This window comes from Sminthopsis crassicaudata, chromosome 1 (assembly GCF_048593235.1).
Source record: "Sminthopsis crassicaudata isolate SCR6 chromosome 1, ASM4859323v1, whole genome shotgun sequence".
Classification (NCBI taxonomy): domain Eukaryota; kingdom Metazoa; phylum Chordata; class Mammalia; order Dasyuromorphia; family Dasyuridae; genus Sminthopsis; species Sminthopsis crassicaudata.
The window spans coordinates 575253531-575274030 of NC_133617.1; the positions used below are offsets into that span (position 1 = coordinate 575253531).

The 20500-nt window shown below is 35.0% G+C and overlaps 1 protein-coding gene across 1 annotated transcript in view; it reads right to left on the reverse strand.

The window, feature by feature from the left end:
- The window catches only part of MSH3 (mutS homolog 3), a 193616-nt gene that overhangs the window by 35522 nt on the left and 137594 nt on the right, over positions 1-20500 (reverse strand). Inside the window, exon 19 of the mRNA XM_074282190.1 lies at positions 10415-10526. Within this exon, the coding sequence (XP_074138291.1) occupies positions 10415-10526 (112 nt within the window). The remainder of the gene's footprint in view (positions 1-10414; positions 10527-20500) is intronic.

Here is a 20500-nt window from a genome sequence, read left to right on the forward strand (position 1 = left end):
CTTCCCTCCCCAACCACCTTCTTACCTATAATCGTAAAACTGAAGTGCCTTTTCTAATATTAAGGAAGGTACTGACTCATCTGAAATCTGTCGTCCCTAGGATCCCATTACTAACACTATGTTAGCTCACAATACTGTGAATAGCCCCATGGCAGTAAAGTGAATAGGTGCAGTTAACTTGAGTTTAGGTTATAAATCCAGCTTCCTTCTCCGCCCAATTTTTTCCTCTTCTTCCTTCCCCAGCCTGGCAAGAGAAGATAGTGCCTTTCTCCTAAAAGTATCCTGCAAATATCTTCTTTGTATATAATCCCTTGTATGTTGTCACCTCCATTAGAATGTGCAACTCCTTAAGAACAGGAAATGTTTTTTGCCTATCTTCATATGCTCCATCTTTAATATAGTGCCTGACATATAGTATGTATTTAATAAATGTTTATTGTTTATTGTTAGCTTAACAAATGTCCTTTTCTTGTCTCCTGAAACCAAGGTCAGACTACAAGTAGCTATAGCAGGATAAGTGTTATGGATTTTTTATAATTATGCATGCTCCCTTAAAAAAAAAAAAAAAGTCCTACAGATCTCCCTAGAATTCTGCCAATTAGCAATTCAATTCATTTAATGAGAAAATAATACCGATGTGAAAGTTAGAAAGTTAGTCATTCAAATTTCATTGTAGATTATAGGATACTCTTGCCATTTATAAGGGAAAGTTTTAGACATTTAATTGTGATATTCACTCTATCAGTAAGAGAGCCACTTACTTACTAGGGGACTCAATTTCTACAGTCATAAACACAGATGGCTGGTCTAGATAAGGGTTTTTTAAACTAATTTGGCTGTAAAACATCTTTTGGTTTGGAATATACCGACAGAATCCATAAATTATGATCTGTTATAATCTTTGGGGGTCAGTCAAAGACTGTAAAATAAAGGGGCTGGAGAAATTTTGAAATCAAATAGAGGATGTGGAAGAAAACAAATAGAGGATGTGGGAAGATACACGAGTGTCAGATGCAAAATATTTGAAAAAGTGATACGGATGTATAAAAGACAAGCAACATGATGAAGTCCTTCCAATGGTAAGAGAGTACGCAGAGGAAAAATTACCAAGCTCACATGGTCTAGATTCTAGAGCACTGAAAGAATATGGGCTATTATTGCTAATCTTTGAGAGACCATGGACAACAGAAGTAGTATCATGGGACTAAACAAAGGAAAGTGCTACTTTGATTTTCTTTTGACAAGACAAGTGACTTGCTCACACAGCTAATAAGTGTAAAGTGCTAAGGCCAGATTTGAACTCATGTCTTTCTGATTCCAGACCCAGTGCTCTAGCCTCTGTGCCATCTAGCTATCCCTGCCGGACTTTCAAGAAAGTGAAGAAAATAAGAGTCTGGATACCAGATGCTGGCAAATTTGACTTCAAATCCTGGCAAAATTCTAGAATTCAATACTAATGCACAGCTGTGATCCTCAAAACCAGTGTAACTTTATCAGGAAGAGGGTCATACACTAAAATAACTTCTTTTTCTTTTCTGATCAAAAAGTTGATTATAAGAATTCTAGAGACAGAGAATAGAGTATAGCAAAGGTTTTTTTTTTTTTTTAAACCAATTATTTGACATAAGTTTCTCATTATACCATTGTGAATAAGATTAAGAGATATAAGCTCAAGGCCAGTACAGCTAAGTAGATTTGTAACTAGTTGAATGACTGGATTCAGAGTGGAGTCATTAATTCTCTATATCAGCTTGAAGAAAAGGGTCTGGTGGAGTGCTCCAGGATCTGTCCTTGGGTATTCAACATTTTATTAATAGCTTCAATGATGGCATAGCTGACATGCTGAATCAAAATTTGCAGACGACAAGAAGCTAGGAGGTATAGCTAATATATATTAGGTGAAGTTTGCATTGAAATCAGATTAGAAGGATGAGCCAAATTTAATATAATTCAAGAAAAATAAATATAACATTCTATATCAGGGTTCAAAATGATCAGTGACACAAATACAAGATGGCAGGGGATGATTAGATAAGGAAGAAAAAAGATCCCAGGTTTTAGTGGACTACAAAATTCAATATGAATAAAAGATATGACAAAATAATCAAAGTGGTTGTCTTATTAAAGTTCTATCAAGAAAGGCAGAGCATCCAGAATGAAGGTGGTAGTCCCACTGTATTCTGTACCCTGGTCAAAACACATCTAAATATTTTATTCAGCACTGGTACAGTGTTTTTGGAAAGGATATTAATAAGCTAGATCATGTCCACAAGGCGCACAATGGTGAACAAACTGCAAAAAGTGACATAGGAAAGAATGGGGGATATTTAGAAACTCAGGAAGGATATGAATGATATCTTAAAGTGTCTGAAAGGTTTTCATTTAGAAGAGTTGCTATGTTGTTTTGCTTGAATGAGGAGGCAATGAGTAGAAGTTTCTAAAGAGGCAGATTTTGTTCAATATAAAAGAAAAAAAAAAAGCAAATGATCTCAATAATCAGAGTTAATCCCAAATAGGATGGTTGCCTAGGTAGATTTTAATGGAGACTTTCAAATAGAAGCTGATCACCTGCTGGCAATATTAGAAAATGGATTCTTGGATATATATACAGGTTGGACTAGAAGCTTCAGAAAGCAGCCTCTTATTCTGGGGGGAGGGGGGAGAGAGAAGCAGGGGTTGAGAATGGGCAGTAGTGGCTCATGTATGTATTGAGTAACAGTGAGAAGTCAAGGTAGATGTGGACAAAGTGTGAAGGAAGGCATTAGTGTATCTGACAGCGAAGAGTGGGAGAGGACACAAAATGGGATGGCATTGTAGCACTAAAATGCTGCTGATATTTAGGATACAATGACTTTAAGTCCAATGCTATTGGTTCTATAAAATGGCAGTCCCTCATGTAGTTTCAGTTAATTGCCTCATTCCTTGCCCATGTGAGCTTTCACAAGTTGTTGTTCATGGTTTCATTAGTGTTCAATTCATCTTACCCTATTTGGAGTTTTCCTGGCAAAGAAGCTAGAATGGTTTGACATTTCCTTCTCTGGCTCATTTTATAAATGATGAAACTGAGGCAAATGGGATTAAATGACCTAGCCAAAGGGGTTGATGACATAACAAAAATCTTAAGGACCCAGAACTAAATGATTTCTAGGGTTCCCCTCAATATTAATATTCCTTGACTAAGCAGATGGAACACATTCTGAGAAATAAATAATAGGAGAAAAGCATACCTCACTAGTAGTTGATATTTTTAAAATAATCTTAAGCTGTTAAAATTAGAAGTGAGGAGACTGGGCAAGCCTAAACATTAAACAATGTTCAAGGACTGTTTTTTTTCTTTTTACATTTATATCCTCAGTGTTCTAGCACTTGAATATAGGTTCTTAACAGAGGCTGGTTCAATTGAACTAAATGTCTAGCATATTCTATATTGAGAGTAAAAGGCAACAGAAAACTGTGGTTAAAAAAGTCATTACAGGAAGACCAGAACACTGATGCAATTTGGCTGGTGGAGCTCAAGTGCCCAGTTATGCTAGATCACAATCTGGATATGAGACCAGAAAAATAAATATACTGTCTATAGCCTTTGACTCAGAAATAATCCTCCTGGACATCTATTTCCAAAAGGTAAAAGTCAGAAACAAAGATTCAGTATTTCCTAAAATATTTAAAGCAGCAATTTTTGTGGTAGCAAAGACCTGAAAATAAAGTGGATGACCAATATTTGGGGAATAAGCTAGTAGTTAGGGGAGCTGCCCATCATATGTGTATGATATATGTGTAACATACAATATATGGATGTAATGGATTATTATTATAACACATATAGTATATAGATGCAATAAACTATTATTTACAAAAAAACCAAAGAATTCAGAAAACAAGGCAAAGTTTTAAAGAACTAATATGGAGCTAAATGAGTAGAATCAAAAGAACAATGTAAATCAAAAGGCACATAAATGAACAGATCGCTAAAGTAAGCTTAACTCTAAATAATGGAAAAAACCAGAAGGAACACAAAGAAGGAATAATAAACAAACTTCTCTCTTGGCAGAGAAATGTGGGATTAGTAAGAGGAAAAAAAAAAAAGTTATACATTGTCAAATGTGGTCACTCTATGGCATGTTTATCAGGGAGGATTTAATCTGGAAAAGGCAGAGTTTGAAAAAAGTATGACTTAAGAGACAAAAGACATCAGTTAAAAGTACTTCTAAAAGAGTCATATAGTTAGCTAGTGTTTAGGGGAGCTGCCCATCATAAATGTCAAAATGTGAATCAAAACCATCATGAGTTTCCTTTACTTTAATCAGTTCTTCAAGTGTCTCATCACTATAGCAAAATTTTGATTAAGGTAGGGAAAGAAATGAAAGACAGCTGAGGAGCCTGGGGCACTGCTGAAGAGAGCAGAGCTGGGGAAAGAAGGAAAAGCCTGTTGAGAGACTATATAATAGTAGGTGATTTTTAGATAGCCAAGGAAAAACTGAGGGGCACTAATCTCCTAGAGGATGGAAGAGGTAGGGAGAAGGAAAATGGTGGCGGTGTACCAATACCAGGTGAGAGGAGGTAAACATGGAGTTCAGAAAGGGAGGTAGAATGGTGTCAAAGAAAAACTACTTCCTTGCAGCAGGCTGGTAAGGCCTCTTCCCTAACCAAGAACAAGAAAGTTCTTCCTGAACTCTTCTTGGATCCCTGCCTATGCCTATATGGAATCATGAACTGAGGAAGAGAGACAGCTGGCATCATTGAGTGGGCTATGGCCTGACATTGGGGATGTTCACAGGATACCCTAGCAATTCTACATGTGGAATACTTCCTATCTCTTAAAGGTTTGCAGAAAAGCAGTTCCCTGAGAATTATACTTGTCAAGCCTCCCCATAACTGGTAACCTCAACACCAGAAATTCACGATGAAAATTGTTTGTTTTTAAAAATATAGACAAAAAAAAAGGCTTAAAATGTATCACTGTTCACTCAGTTTTGCACTACAAATTCAGTATCAGATTTTACTGCTAGTACTCTTAGGAAACAGATGAAACAATCACTCAAAAATTACTATGGATCAATGACTTTTTCTGAACCTACAAGAAGACAAACAACAAGTTGTGGACTCTTCTGCACTACAGACTGTTAACCAATCCAGAAAAGAGCTAAATTATGAACCAGTCTGCATCAAGAAAACTCACCAATCACAGATGTAATGGGTCCTTATTTCTTTTTTATTTTTTTATCATTCTAATCAAGAAGCCCAAATTACTGGGCTTTCAGGTTGTTATATAGTTAACATTCATAATTATGACACTAAGATCCTTTTATTTCACAAAGATTAAATTATGTCTACTGCTTAATGTTAAGTGTATTTGATTAATTTTAATAATTTGAACACTGGAAATCCATGTATGAGTAGCAATGAGGCAAAGCAGAAAAGAGGCCAGGAATCAGGAAAACCAAGTCCTACCTCTGATACAGGGTAGGTATGTGAATATAAATAAGTTACTTAACTTCTTAGTTAAGTTTTGCTTAGAGCAAGCAAAACTCTAACAGAAGCTATGAATAAGTGGTTGATGGATGTTAGCTGAGGGAATATTCCCTATTCTACCCCACACAATAATTAATTTACAAAGTAACTCCATAAGTTAATTAGAATATTAAATTAACAAGAATAACTAATTCTTTGACCATTCTGGATAAATAGGTGTCAACTATATTAGTTGACTATGGTAGGTTCTGGGATCGAGGCGGGGGAAAATGGTTATCAAATTATGTAGCCTCAGTAGCAAATTTTAAATTGTGCACATAGACAATTGAAAATAGAATTAAGAATAAGTCTGGAAAAAAGGAGAAACTGATGACAGAAGCTAGGTAAAATAAAAATGACCATGCAATCAACTATGGATTTCAGTGTAAGATTTCCTTTATCTTGGATTCAAAGAATCTTACAGTAATAGATTAAAAAATTAATTTTCACAAGTATAAGTTGGAGAGGTACAGCTAGATGACAGTTTTTCTGATTAAGATCTAGTAGATTAGTGGAATCAAAGTTGAATATGGGTGAAGAGACCAATGTGGCAGTCAAAAATATCCAATGCAAATTTAATGTTCAGAAAAAGAAAGGCTATATACTCACAGTATTTTTAGGAAGAACACTTAATTTAGAGGGTGACCACAACAGTCTTTGGGATCATGCCATATGAGTAATGGTTGACAAAATGACAATGGTTAGCCAACTGTTTTCAAACTATATGTATACTTCCTCTCACCGATATTAATACATCGCCACCATTTTCCTTCCTCCCTACCTCTTCCATCCTCAGGGAGATTAGCACCCCTAATTTTTTTCTTGGCTATCCAAAATTCCCTACTACCATCATACAGCCTCTCTAGCGGCACTGCCTTCTTGCCTCAGGCCCCTAAATTACCTCTCATTCCTTTCCCTACCTTAATCAGAAATAGCAGCCATGAGTGGAAGTTGCAGAGAATCAGATTTAGACATGATAAAAAGGAAAAATTTCCTAATAATTGGAATGGAATAAATTCCTCAGAAGTTAGCAGATTATTCCTCTTTAGAGTTCCTTCATCTACTCTGGATTTATCTTGCATGTATTTAGTTATTACATATTGTGTTCTCCATTAAGATGCAAACTTCAAGGGGAGGGGCTATTACTAGCTTTTAAAAGAAATGTCCCTTGCACATCTGCCACACAGCACATAATAAATGCTTACTGATGTCACAGTTTGGCTCATTTCTTGCAAGGAATATTGCAGAAGAAACTAAGTGGCCTCTAAAACTCCTTCCAACTACAAGTCTAACATCGCGTGCCAGAGAGGACAGGGAACAGGACACCGTGCCGGGAACACAAGAACATCCCACTCTGCCATTAAGAAGATGTCACCCGATTTCCTTTCTCTGCCTTATTCTAACAAACATAGTTCTGAAACTGTCATGTCATCTTCAAAAACCAATTCAGGGACTCTGGCTCTCCATGCTTCTTCATGTGGCTTATAAGAGGCTTCTGAATGTACCTTGTTTGTGTCAAAATACTTTGGAGAAGCCCCTGTTCCCCACAGTTACGGCCCAGTAGAGAAGGCCACGTCCTAAGTTTGGCATAACGATAATTCTTTGCACCCTGGAATGATCTCGTCCTCTGGCAAAATGTCATTAAGGAGTCTGGCTCCCTCATTCCCAGAGATGTCCATCACATGTTGACACTCCCTCTTCTTTGTCACTGGCGGGTCCTGTGCACCTGTACCTGTCACAGAACTCCGAATCTGGTTCTGTGCTTGCACAGTGGTCATGACCCCCAAGATTGAGACAATGACTATTCCCACGGGACCTGAGAATCCCTGCATTGTCCCAAGAAATGCTAACCATCAGAACTGCCTCAAGATCCAGGAATGATTGTATTGAGGGCCAACCCCTTTCATGTATGTAAGTAGCCCAGCATCAACAGCACTAAGGTCTCCAACCTTAGTGGGGGACCCCATTTGCAGACATCATTTTCTTTACTCTGAAATTACTGAAACTTCTATTTGTGTCCTGACTCTCCTGTTTCTAGCCTGTTCTATTTGTTTGGCTTCCTGGATTCAAATTCCATTTCAGACACTTATTAGTAATGTGAACTTTGACATGGCATGTTACCTCTTTGCTTCAGTTTCTTCTATAAAATGAGGATAACAATAGCATCTATTTCACAATGATGTTGAGAGGATCAATATGAAAGAATTCACATATCTCACACCCCGACAGTATTATGAGTAGCTTTGGTTTTCCTTCCCTCCAGAAACAGCTGTCCTCCTTCTATGATTATGGTTATATCTGACAACCTTGCTAAAAGTCTTGGATAAATAACTTTAGGATTTGTGACAAAAACAAGATTCAAAATGGTTAGATTCAATTTCAAATTTAGAAGTTAAATATATAGGCTCCTTCCTCTGCTTTCCATCTATCTTCTCCTCAACTATCTATATGACTTACCTCTAGAACTAGAATTGAAACACCTTAGGCTCTAAGTGGGTAGGAAAATGCAGATTTCATTTATAAACCTATTTGCTAAAATTATTGTAATTTACACATCTATAATATGCATTTAAATAATTCATTTTTACTTCCTGCTACTACTCAGCCCTATATCATTAAGAAAGAAGGACTAGACATTTATGGTTTTATAAGTAGTCTAAAAGATCAAAAAAACCAAGATCATTATAATATTAAAACAGAAAGAAAGAAATACTGGAAAAGTCAATAGCGAGCCAAAGTTCAATTATCTGATCTACCCACCAACAAATGTGACCAATCCTACTGGGAGCAAACATACCTCTACCCTCTCTGAAGCACTTGCTGTGTCTAAAAGATAAAACCCCAAACAATAATAAACCAACAGATACTTATCAAGCAATGACTACTGTTCAGCATCAAGCTAGGTGCTGCTAGAAATAAAAGAAATATAAGGCACTTTTTCAGTATCTTTAAGTAGCTCATAATTTTATGTGGGAAACAAGTCTTATCAGGAAATCACATGACAGAATATAAGCAAAGACTACAGGCACGTATCTTTTTCCACAGGGAAACTCAGAGATAAGAGACACCTGAATGTGTTAGATTAGTTTGTAACTTAATTTGGTCTTGAAAGAAAAACAGAATTTTAATAAGCAGAAAAGAAAGCATTGACTACTCCGGTTTGGAGAAATAACAAATAAAAGCACAGACAACAGAATGACTATTGAGGAAAAATAAAAAGACTGGTTTGATTAAAGTGGATGATCCTTGTTTGAGGGATTTAGAGATATGGCTGGCTAAAACAAGTAGAATTAGCTGAACTAAGGCCCTGCAGGCCATGGATAGTATACAGAGCATAAAAAAACCTACACTGACTGAGAATGAGTAGGGGTAACACCCGAACCCAAAATTTCCTTTGTAATATACTGATGATTATAGTAAATGTGTACCTAAATAAGATTTCTTAATGCTTTCCAGAGTCCTTTTTGGAAGAGGATTAGCAGTTCTTAGAGACACGACTAATAGGAAGGTATACAAGAATTATGGATTATGAAAAAAACAAAGAGATGAAACTAAAGTAGTTTATAGGAGTTTATAGTTTATTGGTTTTTGTTTGGAGGTGGGGGGGGCGGTTTCCAGAAGTGCTTAGAGTAGCTTAGAGGGGAATTACTGGAGTAACAGTTATACCAGAAGCAATGAGAAAACTTCATATAATACAGAATTCCAAAAACTCTACCTCAATTATGCATGCTCCAAAAAAGCTGATTTTTAATATTATGTCATTAGCAATATAAGCTGTGCTTTCTGCTAAAAGTATCTTTCCCCCACAGTATGGTTTGTAATTACTTACCATAAACTTTTTAAACAAGTTTTTAATTTTTTTTCTTAACTCTATCCATATATAAATTCATGCCATACAAAGAATGCATTTCACCATAGCAACAATTCTACATCAACTCCTACACTAATGTTAGAAAGAGGATTTATAAAAGCCACTGATATTTCAGAGCATTCCAAAAATGTATTTTGCTAGGATAAAACAGAAAAATTACTTTGCATATGGTGGTTTAATATTTCTGAAAATTTTCTTGTAATGTTATTTCAGCTTCCCAAAAGACACTTTATTTAAACATCATAAGCTTTTTCAAAGCCAATAAAAATGGCTAAGATAAATTAATTTTTCAAGTTGTGCTAGCAAATGATTAAATTAATTTGTAAATAGAATAGAAATCAAATTAAAGAAAGTTCAAATAGTCCACTTATACTTTACTAACTAAAAGTACCTATTGATACTTTAGGAAATAAAAGGTAACATATTTACATAGTATTTTAAAAAATGTTTTATTGCTTACTAGCTTAACCTAATAAATGTCATTTACATGTTTTCCTAATAAGAACTAAAATTACTGAAAGTTCAAGAAGCCTTTGTACAACAAAAGTTAATAGAGTTTCAAGTTCTTACTATATTAAGAGATCAAAACTAAACATTAGGGAAAAAAATTGGAGAAGTAACATAAGTTGGGTGAGGAAAAAGAACAAGGATAGAAAAGAGTCACTAAGAATTAATGAAACATATTGCAAATCACTGTAGTATGACTCTAATGAACAAGAATTGATAACCAGGGCAAATTCTTTATTTGCCAAATTTTTTAGTCAGCATATGATTCTTCACCAGTAATAGCACTCATGGGCATAATATCACAGAAAAGACTACATTCAAATGTTGATCCTTATAAAATGAAAACTCTAATAAATTATGAATTATGCAATTGGCATATATATATATACACCCCCCATATATCCACACACATGTATGTGTACATATATGTATACATATATACACAAATATACATATACATATATATGTAAAATCAGTCAAAAGTTAACCTTCCCTACTTGGTTTTCATCAAAAACCAATACTTACTGATAAATATGTACTATTGGGAACATACTGATCCTGCTCTCCCATTAACACATCAATCACAGGATGTCGACCATTTTTTATCACTATTTTTCTTTCTTCTTGCAAAATTGGTCTGCAAAAAGAAATATTTTAATTCAATATTTGAAAATGTTACAGAAATAACTTTTAAAATAGCATAAAACAAACAAGAAATATGCGATACAAACAGAAAATTTCAAACTTCTTAAAGACTGTATTTTCAAGGTGCAGCTACGTGGTTAATGAAAAGAGCACCAGCCCTGGAATCAGGAGCACCTGTGAGTTCAAATCCAACCTTAGACAAGACACTTAACTAATTATGTGACTTGGGCAAGTCACTCAACTCCAATCGCCTTACCAAAACAAAACAAAACTACTATTAAATAATATGGTCTAAATACAAAGGTCATCTTAGTTATTAAAAAATATATATTTTAAAAAATGCTCAAAGAGTCATGGTATTATGGAAAAAGCACTTATTTAATATTCAAATATAGATTTTATTCCCTATTATGATCATTTTGTCACCTCCCAAGGCCTGTTCCTTGTTTTCAGTCATGTCAGGTTTTTATGACCTCAGTACTCATCCAGCTGCTCCCTCAAGCCCTTACTTCCTTGATCTCCTAAGGCTTTAATTTACCACTTCCCTGCAACCCAACTCAGGTTAAACTCTTCATCTCTAATCTCTCATCATCATGCTGTAACTCAAGCTTGACCAGCATCACCTTCCTCAGCCTCCTCTCCCCTTTGATTGGGTTGGAGGATGGAAGACAAAACTCTCAATTCCTACCTTTATGAAGGACAGACATTTTTATTTACTCTGCATCTGCTACTCTATCTGGATCAATTCCATAGAAAATGAGTGTCTTCCCATCCTCTTTCCTGCATTGTCTTGTGTTCTCTCCCCCCATTATATTATGAGTTCATTGAGGGCAGGGATTGTCTTATTTTATATTAACAGTATCCCTAGTATTTGACATACAGTGGGTGCTAGGTGGCACAGTAAATAGAATGCCAAGCCTGGAATCAGGGAAAATTCATCTTCCTAAGTTCAAATCTAGAAAACAAGCTGAAAAAGAAAATAGCAAACCATTCTAATAACTCTACCAGGAAAACTCCAATGCCAATCTGTTCTTTTAGAAATTCAGTTAGTTGTAACATAATGATGTAGCTCCTGTACAATTTGGAACATTAATATTTGTAATGTTCTTTTCTCTAAATTATAATGTTCTCTTGGAGGACTTGGGGAGCTTCTGGAGGCAGCCTTAGTTTCAGTTCAGTTCAATAACCCCGAATGCAGCCAGGAGTTAAAGTCCAATTCCTTTATTGTCTCTTCCAAATCTTATCTCCTTCCTTGGGCCCAGTTAGCTTTAATAGAGTTCAATCTCTCTCCTTGGTTCCTGAGAGCGAATGTCTCCAGCCAGCACAATCGTAGAAGTGGGAATGAATCTTGACTCCACCTCCGAGAGTGGGATTGTGGGTTTCTGTGGGCTTGTGTATCTCCCAGAAGTAAATCCTAGTTGTGAATCTCCCAAAGTTCTCCCGAAGTCCACCTGAAGTTCTCCTTGGCTGAAATCGGCTCCTGAAGTTCTGAGAGCTTCTCGCTTATATGTCCCACACTGAGTGCACACCAATCATTATATCACTAGGAAACTATTATTTGTTGTAGGATTAAATCAGTGCCAAACTAAATTTAACCATTGTCTCCTCAATTCCACTCAGTACCTTGTTTCAAGTTCTGGCCATAACATCTCCTTGTAGGGTCAGATCAATCATACTGAACCATGATAAATTAGATAACTATTGTCTCTATCATTCCAGTGACTTAGCACATTGTAAGAATACTAACAAATATTGATATTCATTCATTGTTTATGGTCCCTTTAAGCTTAAATACAATTTATCTCTAGAGATAAAGCAAATTTTTATTTTTGCTCTGATAACAAAATTACATTCCTGCTTTTTTTAAATTTATCTGGCATATAGTAAATTTAGTTTCATCCTCTCATTTTGACTGTAGATGTCTTTACATATTGTACAGTTTTGTTTTTTAATTTAGTTTTTAACTTTGGTTTTATTATATTGTTTAATCAATTCACTTATAAAATTATGAATGTTATCAGATGTGTAATTTTCCTCCAAGTTTTGTTTTTGAAGATTTTCTTCTGTTGTCTCCAGTATTTTTTAAAAGATTAAAAAAAAAATCCTTTTCCTCTTTAAGTCAATATGTCATTTATACACTCAATATGGGTATACAAATCTATCTTACCCTGCAGGAAAATAGAAGGGGAATGAGATGGATATAAGAAGGAGGGAGGATGATAAAAGTGAGAGTATACTGGGGGAGGAAATGGTCAGTAGCAAAGCACTTTTGAGAAGTAGAGAGGGTGAAGGAGAGAATAGAATAAAATGGAAGGAAATACAGTTAGCTATAGTAATTGTAAAATGAATTCCAAAGCAAATTTCTCTGATAAGGCCTCATTTTTCAAATATAGATGGAACTGAGTCAAATTTATTGGAAAAAAAAAAAAGAGCCATACCCCAATTGGTAAATGCTCAAAAACATATACTTTATGTCCAAAGACCTATAATTTCATGCATATCCTTTGACCTAAGAATACCACTACTAGATATGAATCCCAAAAGAGATTATTTTTTTAAAAAAGGAAAAGGACGTATCACTACAAAAATATTTTTAACTGCTCTCTTCTCAGGGAAAAAAAAATGCAAATTGAGGGGAAACCCATCAATTGAGGAATGGCTGAATAAATTGTGGTATGTGATTATGATGGTTATTATTCTTTAAAAAATGATGAGCAGGATGTTCTTAGAAAAAAACCTGGAAAGTTCTCCATGAACTCAAGCAAAATGAAATATACTGTATAAAAGTAATAGCAATGTTCTGGGATGATCGGCTGCAAATGACTTTGCTATTCTCTGCAGTACAGACTACTCTAAAGGACATATAATGAAAAATCCTATATATAACCAGAGAAGGAACTATGTCTGAATGCAGCATATTCTCATTCTCTCTCTCTCATTCTCATTCTCTCTCTCTCTCTCTCTCTCTCTCTCTCTCTCTCTCTCTCTCTCTCTCTCTCTCTCTCTCTCTCTCTCTCTCTCTCTCTCTCTCTCTCTTTTTGCTGAGCCAACTGAGGTTAAGGGACTTGCCTAGGGTAATGCAACATGTATGAGATCATATTTGAACTCAGGTCCTCCTGACTTCAGGGTTGGGCTGGAGCTCTAATCCACTGTGCCACCTAGATACCCCCTTATTTTCTTTTTACTTTATTTTTTTTGAGGGTTTTTTTTTATGGTGGGAGATCTATGTTTTCTTTCACAACATGACTTTTAAGGAAATGTTTTGTATAACATGTGGTTTCTTAATTGGGATTGGGGGTGAAGATAATTGAAAGAATTTGGAACATAAATGTTTTAAAAACATATTAAAATAATTGTTTTAAATGAACTGGAGCAAAACATTAAATAAATAAATGAAATATTCCCTCCTAAAATTGATTTTGATTTCCAATTTTCTTCTCCCAGTCCCCTCTCCAATATGGCAAGCAATCTGATATAGATTTAAACACATAAAGTCATAGTAAACATATTTCCACGTTGCTTATGTTGTGAAAGAAGAATGAGAACAAAAGGAAAAAACCATGAGAAAGAAAAAAAATGAAAATGCAGATCTTTCTTCAATCTGCATTCAGACTCTACAATTCTTTCTCTGAATATGAATAGCATCTTCCACCATGAGCCTTTTGGCATAGCCTTATCAGTGGTCCTCAAACTTTTAAAATAGGGGCCAGTTCACTGTCCCTCAGGCTGTTGGAGGGCCAGACTATAGTAAAAACAAAAGCTCACACTGTCTCTGCCCCTCAGCCCATTTGCTGTAACCCAGTGGCCACATAAACATCCTCAAGCAGGCCTCGGGCTGTAGTTTGAGAACCCCTGCTTAGATCATTGGATTGCTGAGAATAACAAAGCCTATTGAAGTTGCTGCAAAGTCTATCAAAGTTAATCATCTCACAATGTTGCTGTACAGTGTACAATATTCTCCTGCTTCTTTCTCGATTCATTCAGCATCAGTTCATGTAAGTCTTGTCAGGTTTTTCTGAAATCCATCTGTTCAATATTTTTAATAAAAAAAAGTATTCCATTACTTTCGTATACCACAATTTGTTTAGTCATTCCCCCATTGAAGGCATGCCTGCAATTTTCCACTCCTTATCATCACAAAAAAGAGCTGTTATAAACATTTTTGTACATTTTATGATCTCTTTGGGATACAGAGTTAGTAGTGGTATTGCTGGATCAAAGGGTACCATTTTCTAACAATATTTTGTTTTATTCTTTTCTTGTCTTCTTGTCTATTCTGAAATTTTTTCATTAGTGGTCTAAATTCTTATTTATTCCTTCTTTAATTTATGTTCCTTTTGTAGTTGGTTTCTAAAACACCAGGTTTTAGTTCCCTCTTCTAACTTCTACACTAATGCCTTTATAATTCTTCCCCCATTGTACCTTTTTTTTCCTGTTGTCTCATCTTAGAATATCACTTTGCAAAGGTATTAAGGTATGAAATATGGATAAGAGCATTGCTCCACAAGAGAAATAACTGTGTCCAAAATGATGTACTGTAACATCGCACTTTTTGTTATCACTTACTTCTATCAGTGTTTCTATTCAGCACTGATGTGACGGATCAGTCTTGAATCTCTAGTCTAAAATAGTATTCCAATGCCCTTGAGAGGTGATTCTCAAGGAAGATTAAAAACCGTTCAAAGATTTAAAACATATAAAAAGTTCCAGCAAGAAAGTAAAAAAAGAGAAATTCAACAAGGAAGTTCTCTGGGGAGCTTTCTGAAAAAAATTTCAAAAACTACTTTTACATTTTCTTGCCCAAAGGACCCATTAGGTCCTAAAGCAACTCACCCAAAGACCTGGTCTCTACTTGGAGACATGATCTATTTGGTAACCTGGTTTTGTTGTTTTATTTAGTCTATTCATATTTAAAATTATGAAAGTTAAGTTTTTGGTTTTCCTCCAAGTTTTGTTTTGTTTTTAACTTTTTCACTAGTGTCTCCAGGGTTTTTAAAAGTCTCTCTCTCTCTCTCTTTTTTAAGTCAATATGTTGTCCGTACATTTACTTTTGTTTAATGTACTAGATGTGACCCCATTCCAATATACTCTCTTCCCAACTTTACTCATGTTCACTCCAGTTTGTCAATTCTTTACTTAGTTTTGAGATTTTATTTATAGTCCCTTTTTCCTTTCTTTTATTTAAGGAGTTGCATCTTTCTGCCTTTCCAGTTAAGTAAGTCTGCACCATAACCTACTTTCTTGGAGCAGTCCTGGCTAGTATTATAGTAATGAGTACGTGTGTGGTGGGACTTAGAGATGAATGTATATGGGAATCAGTAATTCCCACTGCTCCTGTTCTACCAATATCCTGGCCCTATAAGACCTTTCTATTGACTATGTCATCTCATTTAGGGGTATATATCTCTTATACCTTTCTGGATGCTAACTGGATATCTAAGAACTTTCATATCCCTTTTCCTGAGATAAGATATTGTTCAAGGAAACCCAATCCTTAAAAGAGGCACCGTATATGCCAATTTTCCCAAGATTCAAAACACCATGAGATTTGCAGGGGCACCTACCTGCACTAAGGTAAGACCCTCCCCTTTCACTGTCAGTTTCAATCATTCCTTTCTGTGTCATTTCCCATTCTTCTATAATCTCTCTTCTTACTGAAACTCATAATTACTTCATTGTTCACTCATGGATTTATAAGAGTGCATATTATGCAATTGCTGCTGTTTTCTGTCTTCCTTCTCCCCATTTATGGGCTCTTCCATTCTCTAATTTTGTCTCATAAAATACACTTCTTTGCCTATAAAAGGTTAGTTCTCCCCTTGTGCTTTTATTTCTCCTTTTTCTTAAAATTTCACTTAGCATCTTTACATCTTTCTGTATTTTTAAAAATCTTGATGACTCCCTTATCATCTCACCCTGTTTTTTTGTTTGTTTGTTTTTGGTAAATATGAAGGATAGGTCTTTTTTCTCTCTCTGTTTAAAAAAAACCCTTTAAACATGAGGGTAATTACTTTCATTATTTATTCTTTCCTGTGTAATTATACTTATTTACTTATTTGCCTTTGTTGTGTCTTACTGTCTTGGGTGTTTTGAAGTCAAATATTCTCTTCATATCTTTCTTTGAGAGGAGGGAAGGAATGTCTCTTCAGTTAAATGGTAACTTTTTTTTTTCCCACTGATGATTAGATACATGTTAACAAAGTTTGTCATTCAAAGTTTCAAAATGAGCTTCTTTCCTTCCCAGAATAAACTATTCCTTCCTCCTACCTCTTACCCCCCATCTCCCATCGCTTCTGGTTACTTTTAAATAATCCTGGTATTTAAAATTCTTCATCCTGGCTGACTACAGAACTTGGTGTCATTGGAATCATTAATTTAATCACTGTAAATGTGACATACAGAAGTTTTTTGCTTGCTTTTGTCTTAAGATTATTGGATTCTTTTAATTTGCATTTTACTATCTATATTCAGAAGTTCTATAGAGTTTTTATATTATTTCTTGCAACAAGATGTTTGGGGTATTTTAGTTTATTTAATTATATTCTTCTGGGAGGCCAGCCATATTTATGTTGTCTTTGTACATCCTGTCTTCAAAGCGGTTGTTTTATGTTTTCTTCCAATTAGCTTCTCTTTTGACAGATTTTTTTTCACATCAATATTTTACATATTAAATCTATTGTTTTCTCTTTTCTTTCTAAGAGGAAACTCCCCATAGATTTGATTTTTTTTTCTAGTCTACTGAATTTTTAAAATTTCTGCCTTTAGAGTTAAAAATTATGACAAATATTAATTCCAAATTTCTCCTTTCATATATTTCATTTCTTTTTCTGAACTCTTGTATAATTTCTTCTTGGTTTTTTTTTTTTTTTTTTTGCACTCTTTTGGTATTTTACAGATATGTGAATTTTTTCACTTTGTCTTGTAATATTTGTTAAGAGAGTTATAGCATTTCTTTGAGAAGTTAGTACTGAGTGTTCTTTTTAGTTTTAGGATTCTTTCTGTTGATTAATCTGCTTATGTTTATGGGATAGCTTGATGGTTAAAATGGATAAAGCTCTGGGCCTGGTATCAGAAAGATATGATTTTAAATCCACTCTCAGACACAAACTAGCTGCAGGGTCCTGGATGAATCACCTAACCTCTCTGTTTGCCTCAATTTTCTCATTTGCAAAATGGAGATAATAATAGTACTTGAGGGCAGAAATTGTCTTTTGCTTTATTGTGTATCTCCAGAACTTAGCACAATTTTCCTTTCTTTTTCTAAGAATTTGTTTCCTCCCTGAACTGCAGATAGGGACATCTTTAGGACTGTATTACAAAGCTGTCTTAGCTTTAGCTATGGTTTCATTCTGATTTAGGTTTAGGTATCACCAGTCTCTGCCCAGACCCAAGCAGTTCAAGATGGATTGGTCCTAGTTGAGTTTCAGTTCCCCATTCTTCAGGCCCAGTGTAGCCACTCTGGCCCCTTGCCCTTGTTACTCCATCAACTCTATCTTTATCCTACTTTGAGATTAATAAGGTGAATGTCTGCCATTTTTTGCAAGAGTGAGAAGTATGGGAAGAATGTGCTGAGAAGAATGTCCTTAACCTAGGACCACCTCAACAAGAAGGCAGCATTGTTCTTTCTCTATTCCTTTACATATAGGATTTTAAAAGCAAAATCTGTGTTGCAGCTTCTTGCTAGGGGGAAGCAGAAAATGAATAAAGTGTGCCTGCAACGTTTCAGCAGCTTCCAGAAAGAGAATCTAATATAAGCCCTGGACATGAGCCTGTCCATTAGTTTTATAAATTTCTTCTGGGAGCATAAATACTATTTTCATGTACATTTTAAGCATTAGGATTAAATTTTTTTTTAACTTCATAAAGATTTTATCTTCTTGAGGGTCTCTGGATGAAAGAATGAAATATAAAGCACTATAAAGCATTATAGATACATACACATATATATGTATGTGAATATATTAGAAAACATTATAAATCCGCACAGAGCAAATTACTGTGCTAAATACTGAGGATACAAATAGAAAAGTGGAGATAATCCCCAATTTCAAGGTAAGAGGTTTCAACTGCAATTAAGATTTTATGGTTCCATATGTATGTAGTGATAAAACAAATGGTAATACATCTTCTTCTCTAGGGTTTGTTTTTGGCTTTTTCTGAAGTGTCATATATTGGGTGTAATATTACCATTAATGAAATTATATCTTTTTCAAATTCTTAAACATTTGACAATATCAAGAATTTTGATGATGAGAAATTATTCCACTCTGTTTTTCTTGGCTGTGATTGTTGAAGAGTCATAGACTAAAGCACCTGTAGATGGCACATCTTCATAAACGCTGCTTTATGAGATCATGACTGGTTTTCAGGGTAAGAAGACAGAAGACTTGATAAGTTTTGGGAGCAATGGTATTTTCAAGTCTCTTGGGCTGACCAATCATCAGTAGCAGTTGGTCAATGATTGATGTTGGTGAGGACAATGAGACCCTTTTATAAATAACTGCTTCCTGATGGCAGAACTGATCATCTGGGAAGCAAAGGTAATCCCATTACTCTTGGGGTCTCTCAGGCTCTCTCCCGTGGAGTCTGAGAATAAGTGGTGGCCCAAGATACTAGCAGTGATTTGTCTCCTATCCTTCCTTGACTTATGATTCCACTGCAACTCTGATTAATATGATTCCTCTTTTTGTTTTGGTTGTTTTTTTCCCCTGCAATTAATGAGAACTGGGGAAAGTACCTAAAATATCATCTTGTTCTTGTAACCCTCAAATTGAAACTAAAATGTTTCTAAAATCATCTTGCATTCATTTTTTTTTTTTTTAGAAGAGCGAAAATACGATGTTATGATCCACAGTTTCTACAGGCCTCACTCTGGATGTATATAGTTTTCTTCATCACTGAACAAATAGAACTGGTTTGAATCATCTCCCTATTAAGGAGAGATAGGTCCATCAGAATTGATCCTCATATAATATTGTTGTTGAATAATGATCTCCTGGTTCTGCTCATTTCACTCAGCATCAGTTCATGCAAGTCTCTCCAAACCTCTCTGTATTCCTCCTGCTGGTCATTTCTTACAGAGCAATAATATTCCATAACCTTCATATACCATAATTTACCCAACCATTCTCCAATTGATGGGCATCCATTCATCTTCCAGTTTCTGGCCACTACAAAAAGAGCTGCCACACACATTCTTGCACATACAGGTCCCCTTTCTCATCTTTGGGATATAAGCCCAGTAGTAACACTGATGGATCAAAGAGTATGCACAGTTTGATAGCTTTTTGAGCATAATTCCAAATTGCTCTTCAGAATGAATAGATCTGCTCATAACAATGCATCAGTGTCCCAGTTTTCCCACATCCCCTCCAACATTCATCATTATCTTTTCCTGTCATCTTAGCCAATTTGAGAGGTGTGTAGTGGTATCTCAGAGTTGTCTTAATTCTTGAATTAATTTTTCATTTTACAATACAAAAAAAAAGTAACTAACTGTAACAATTAAAATGATTAAAAAATATTTTCTTACTATATTCTGTATATAAACCACTAAGATTTAGGATGTTTGCTGGTACATGAAACAATTATGAAATTTCTTTCATTGGTAGGACAATTGAAAAATCATTTTACTTAACCACATTTAAATTAATAAGGAATTTCAAATTGGTCTATTCCTTTAAATGGTCTTTCCTTAAAAAAAAGAAATCACTGGCCTTTCTGTTCTGGGAAAACATTTGTATGATCATTCTTTATTAAACTTAATTGAGAAACATGTTCCTTATCAATATAAAGCCTCAAAACCATTTAGAGCTGTGAATTTAATCTTTCAAAAATGAATGAGATTTTACTTGTTTTGCCCTCTAAATATGATAACAAAAAACTTACTGTCCAAGGAGTCCCAAATTGAAAGGTCGCCCTCATACCATGCAAATCACAGATATTCAATGTGTTGTAATAAAACAT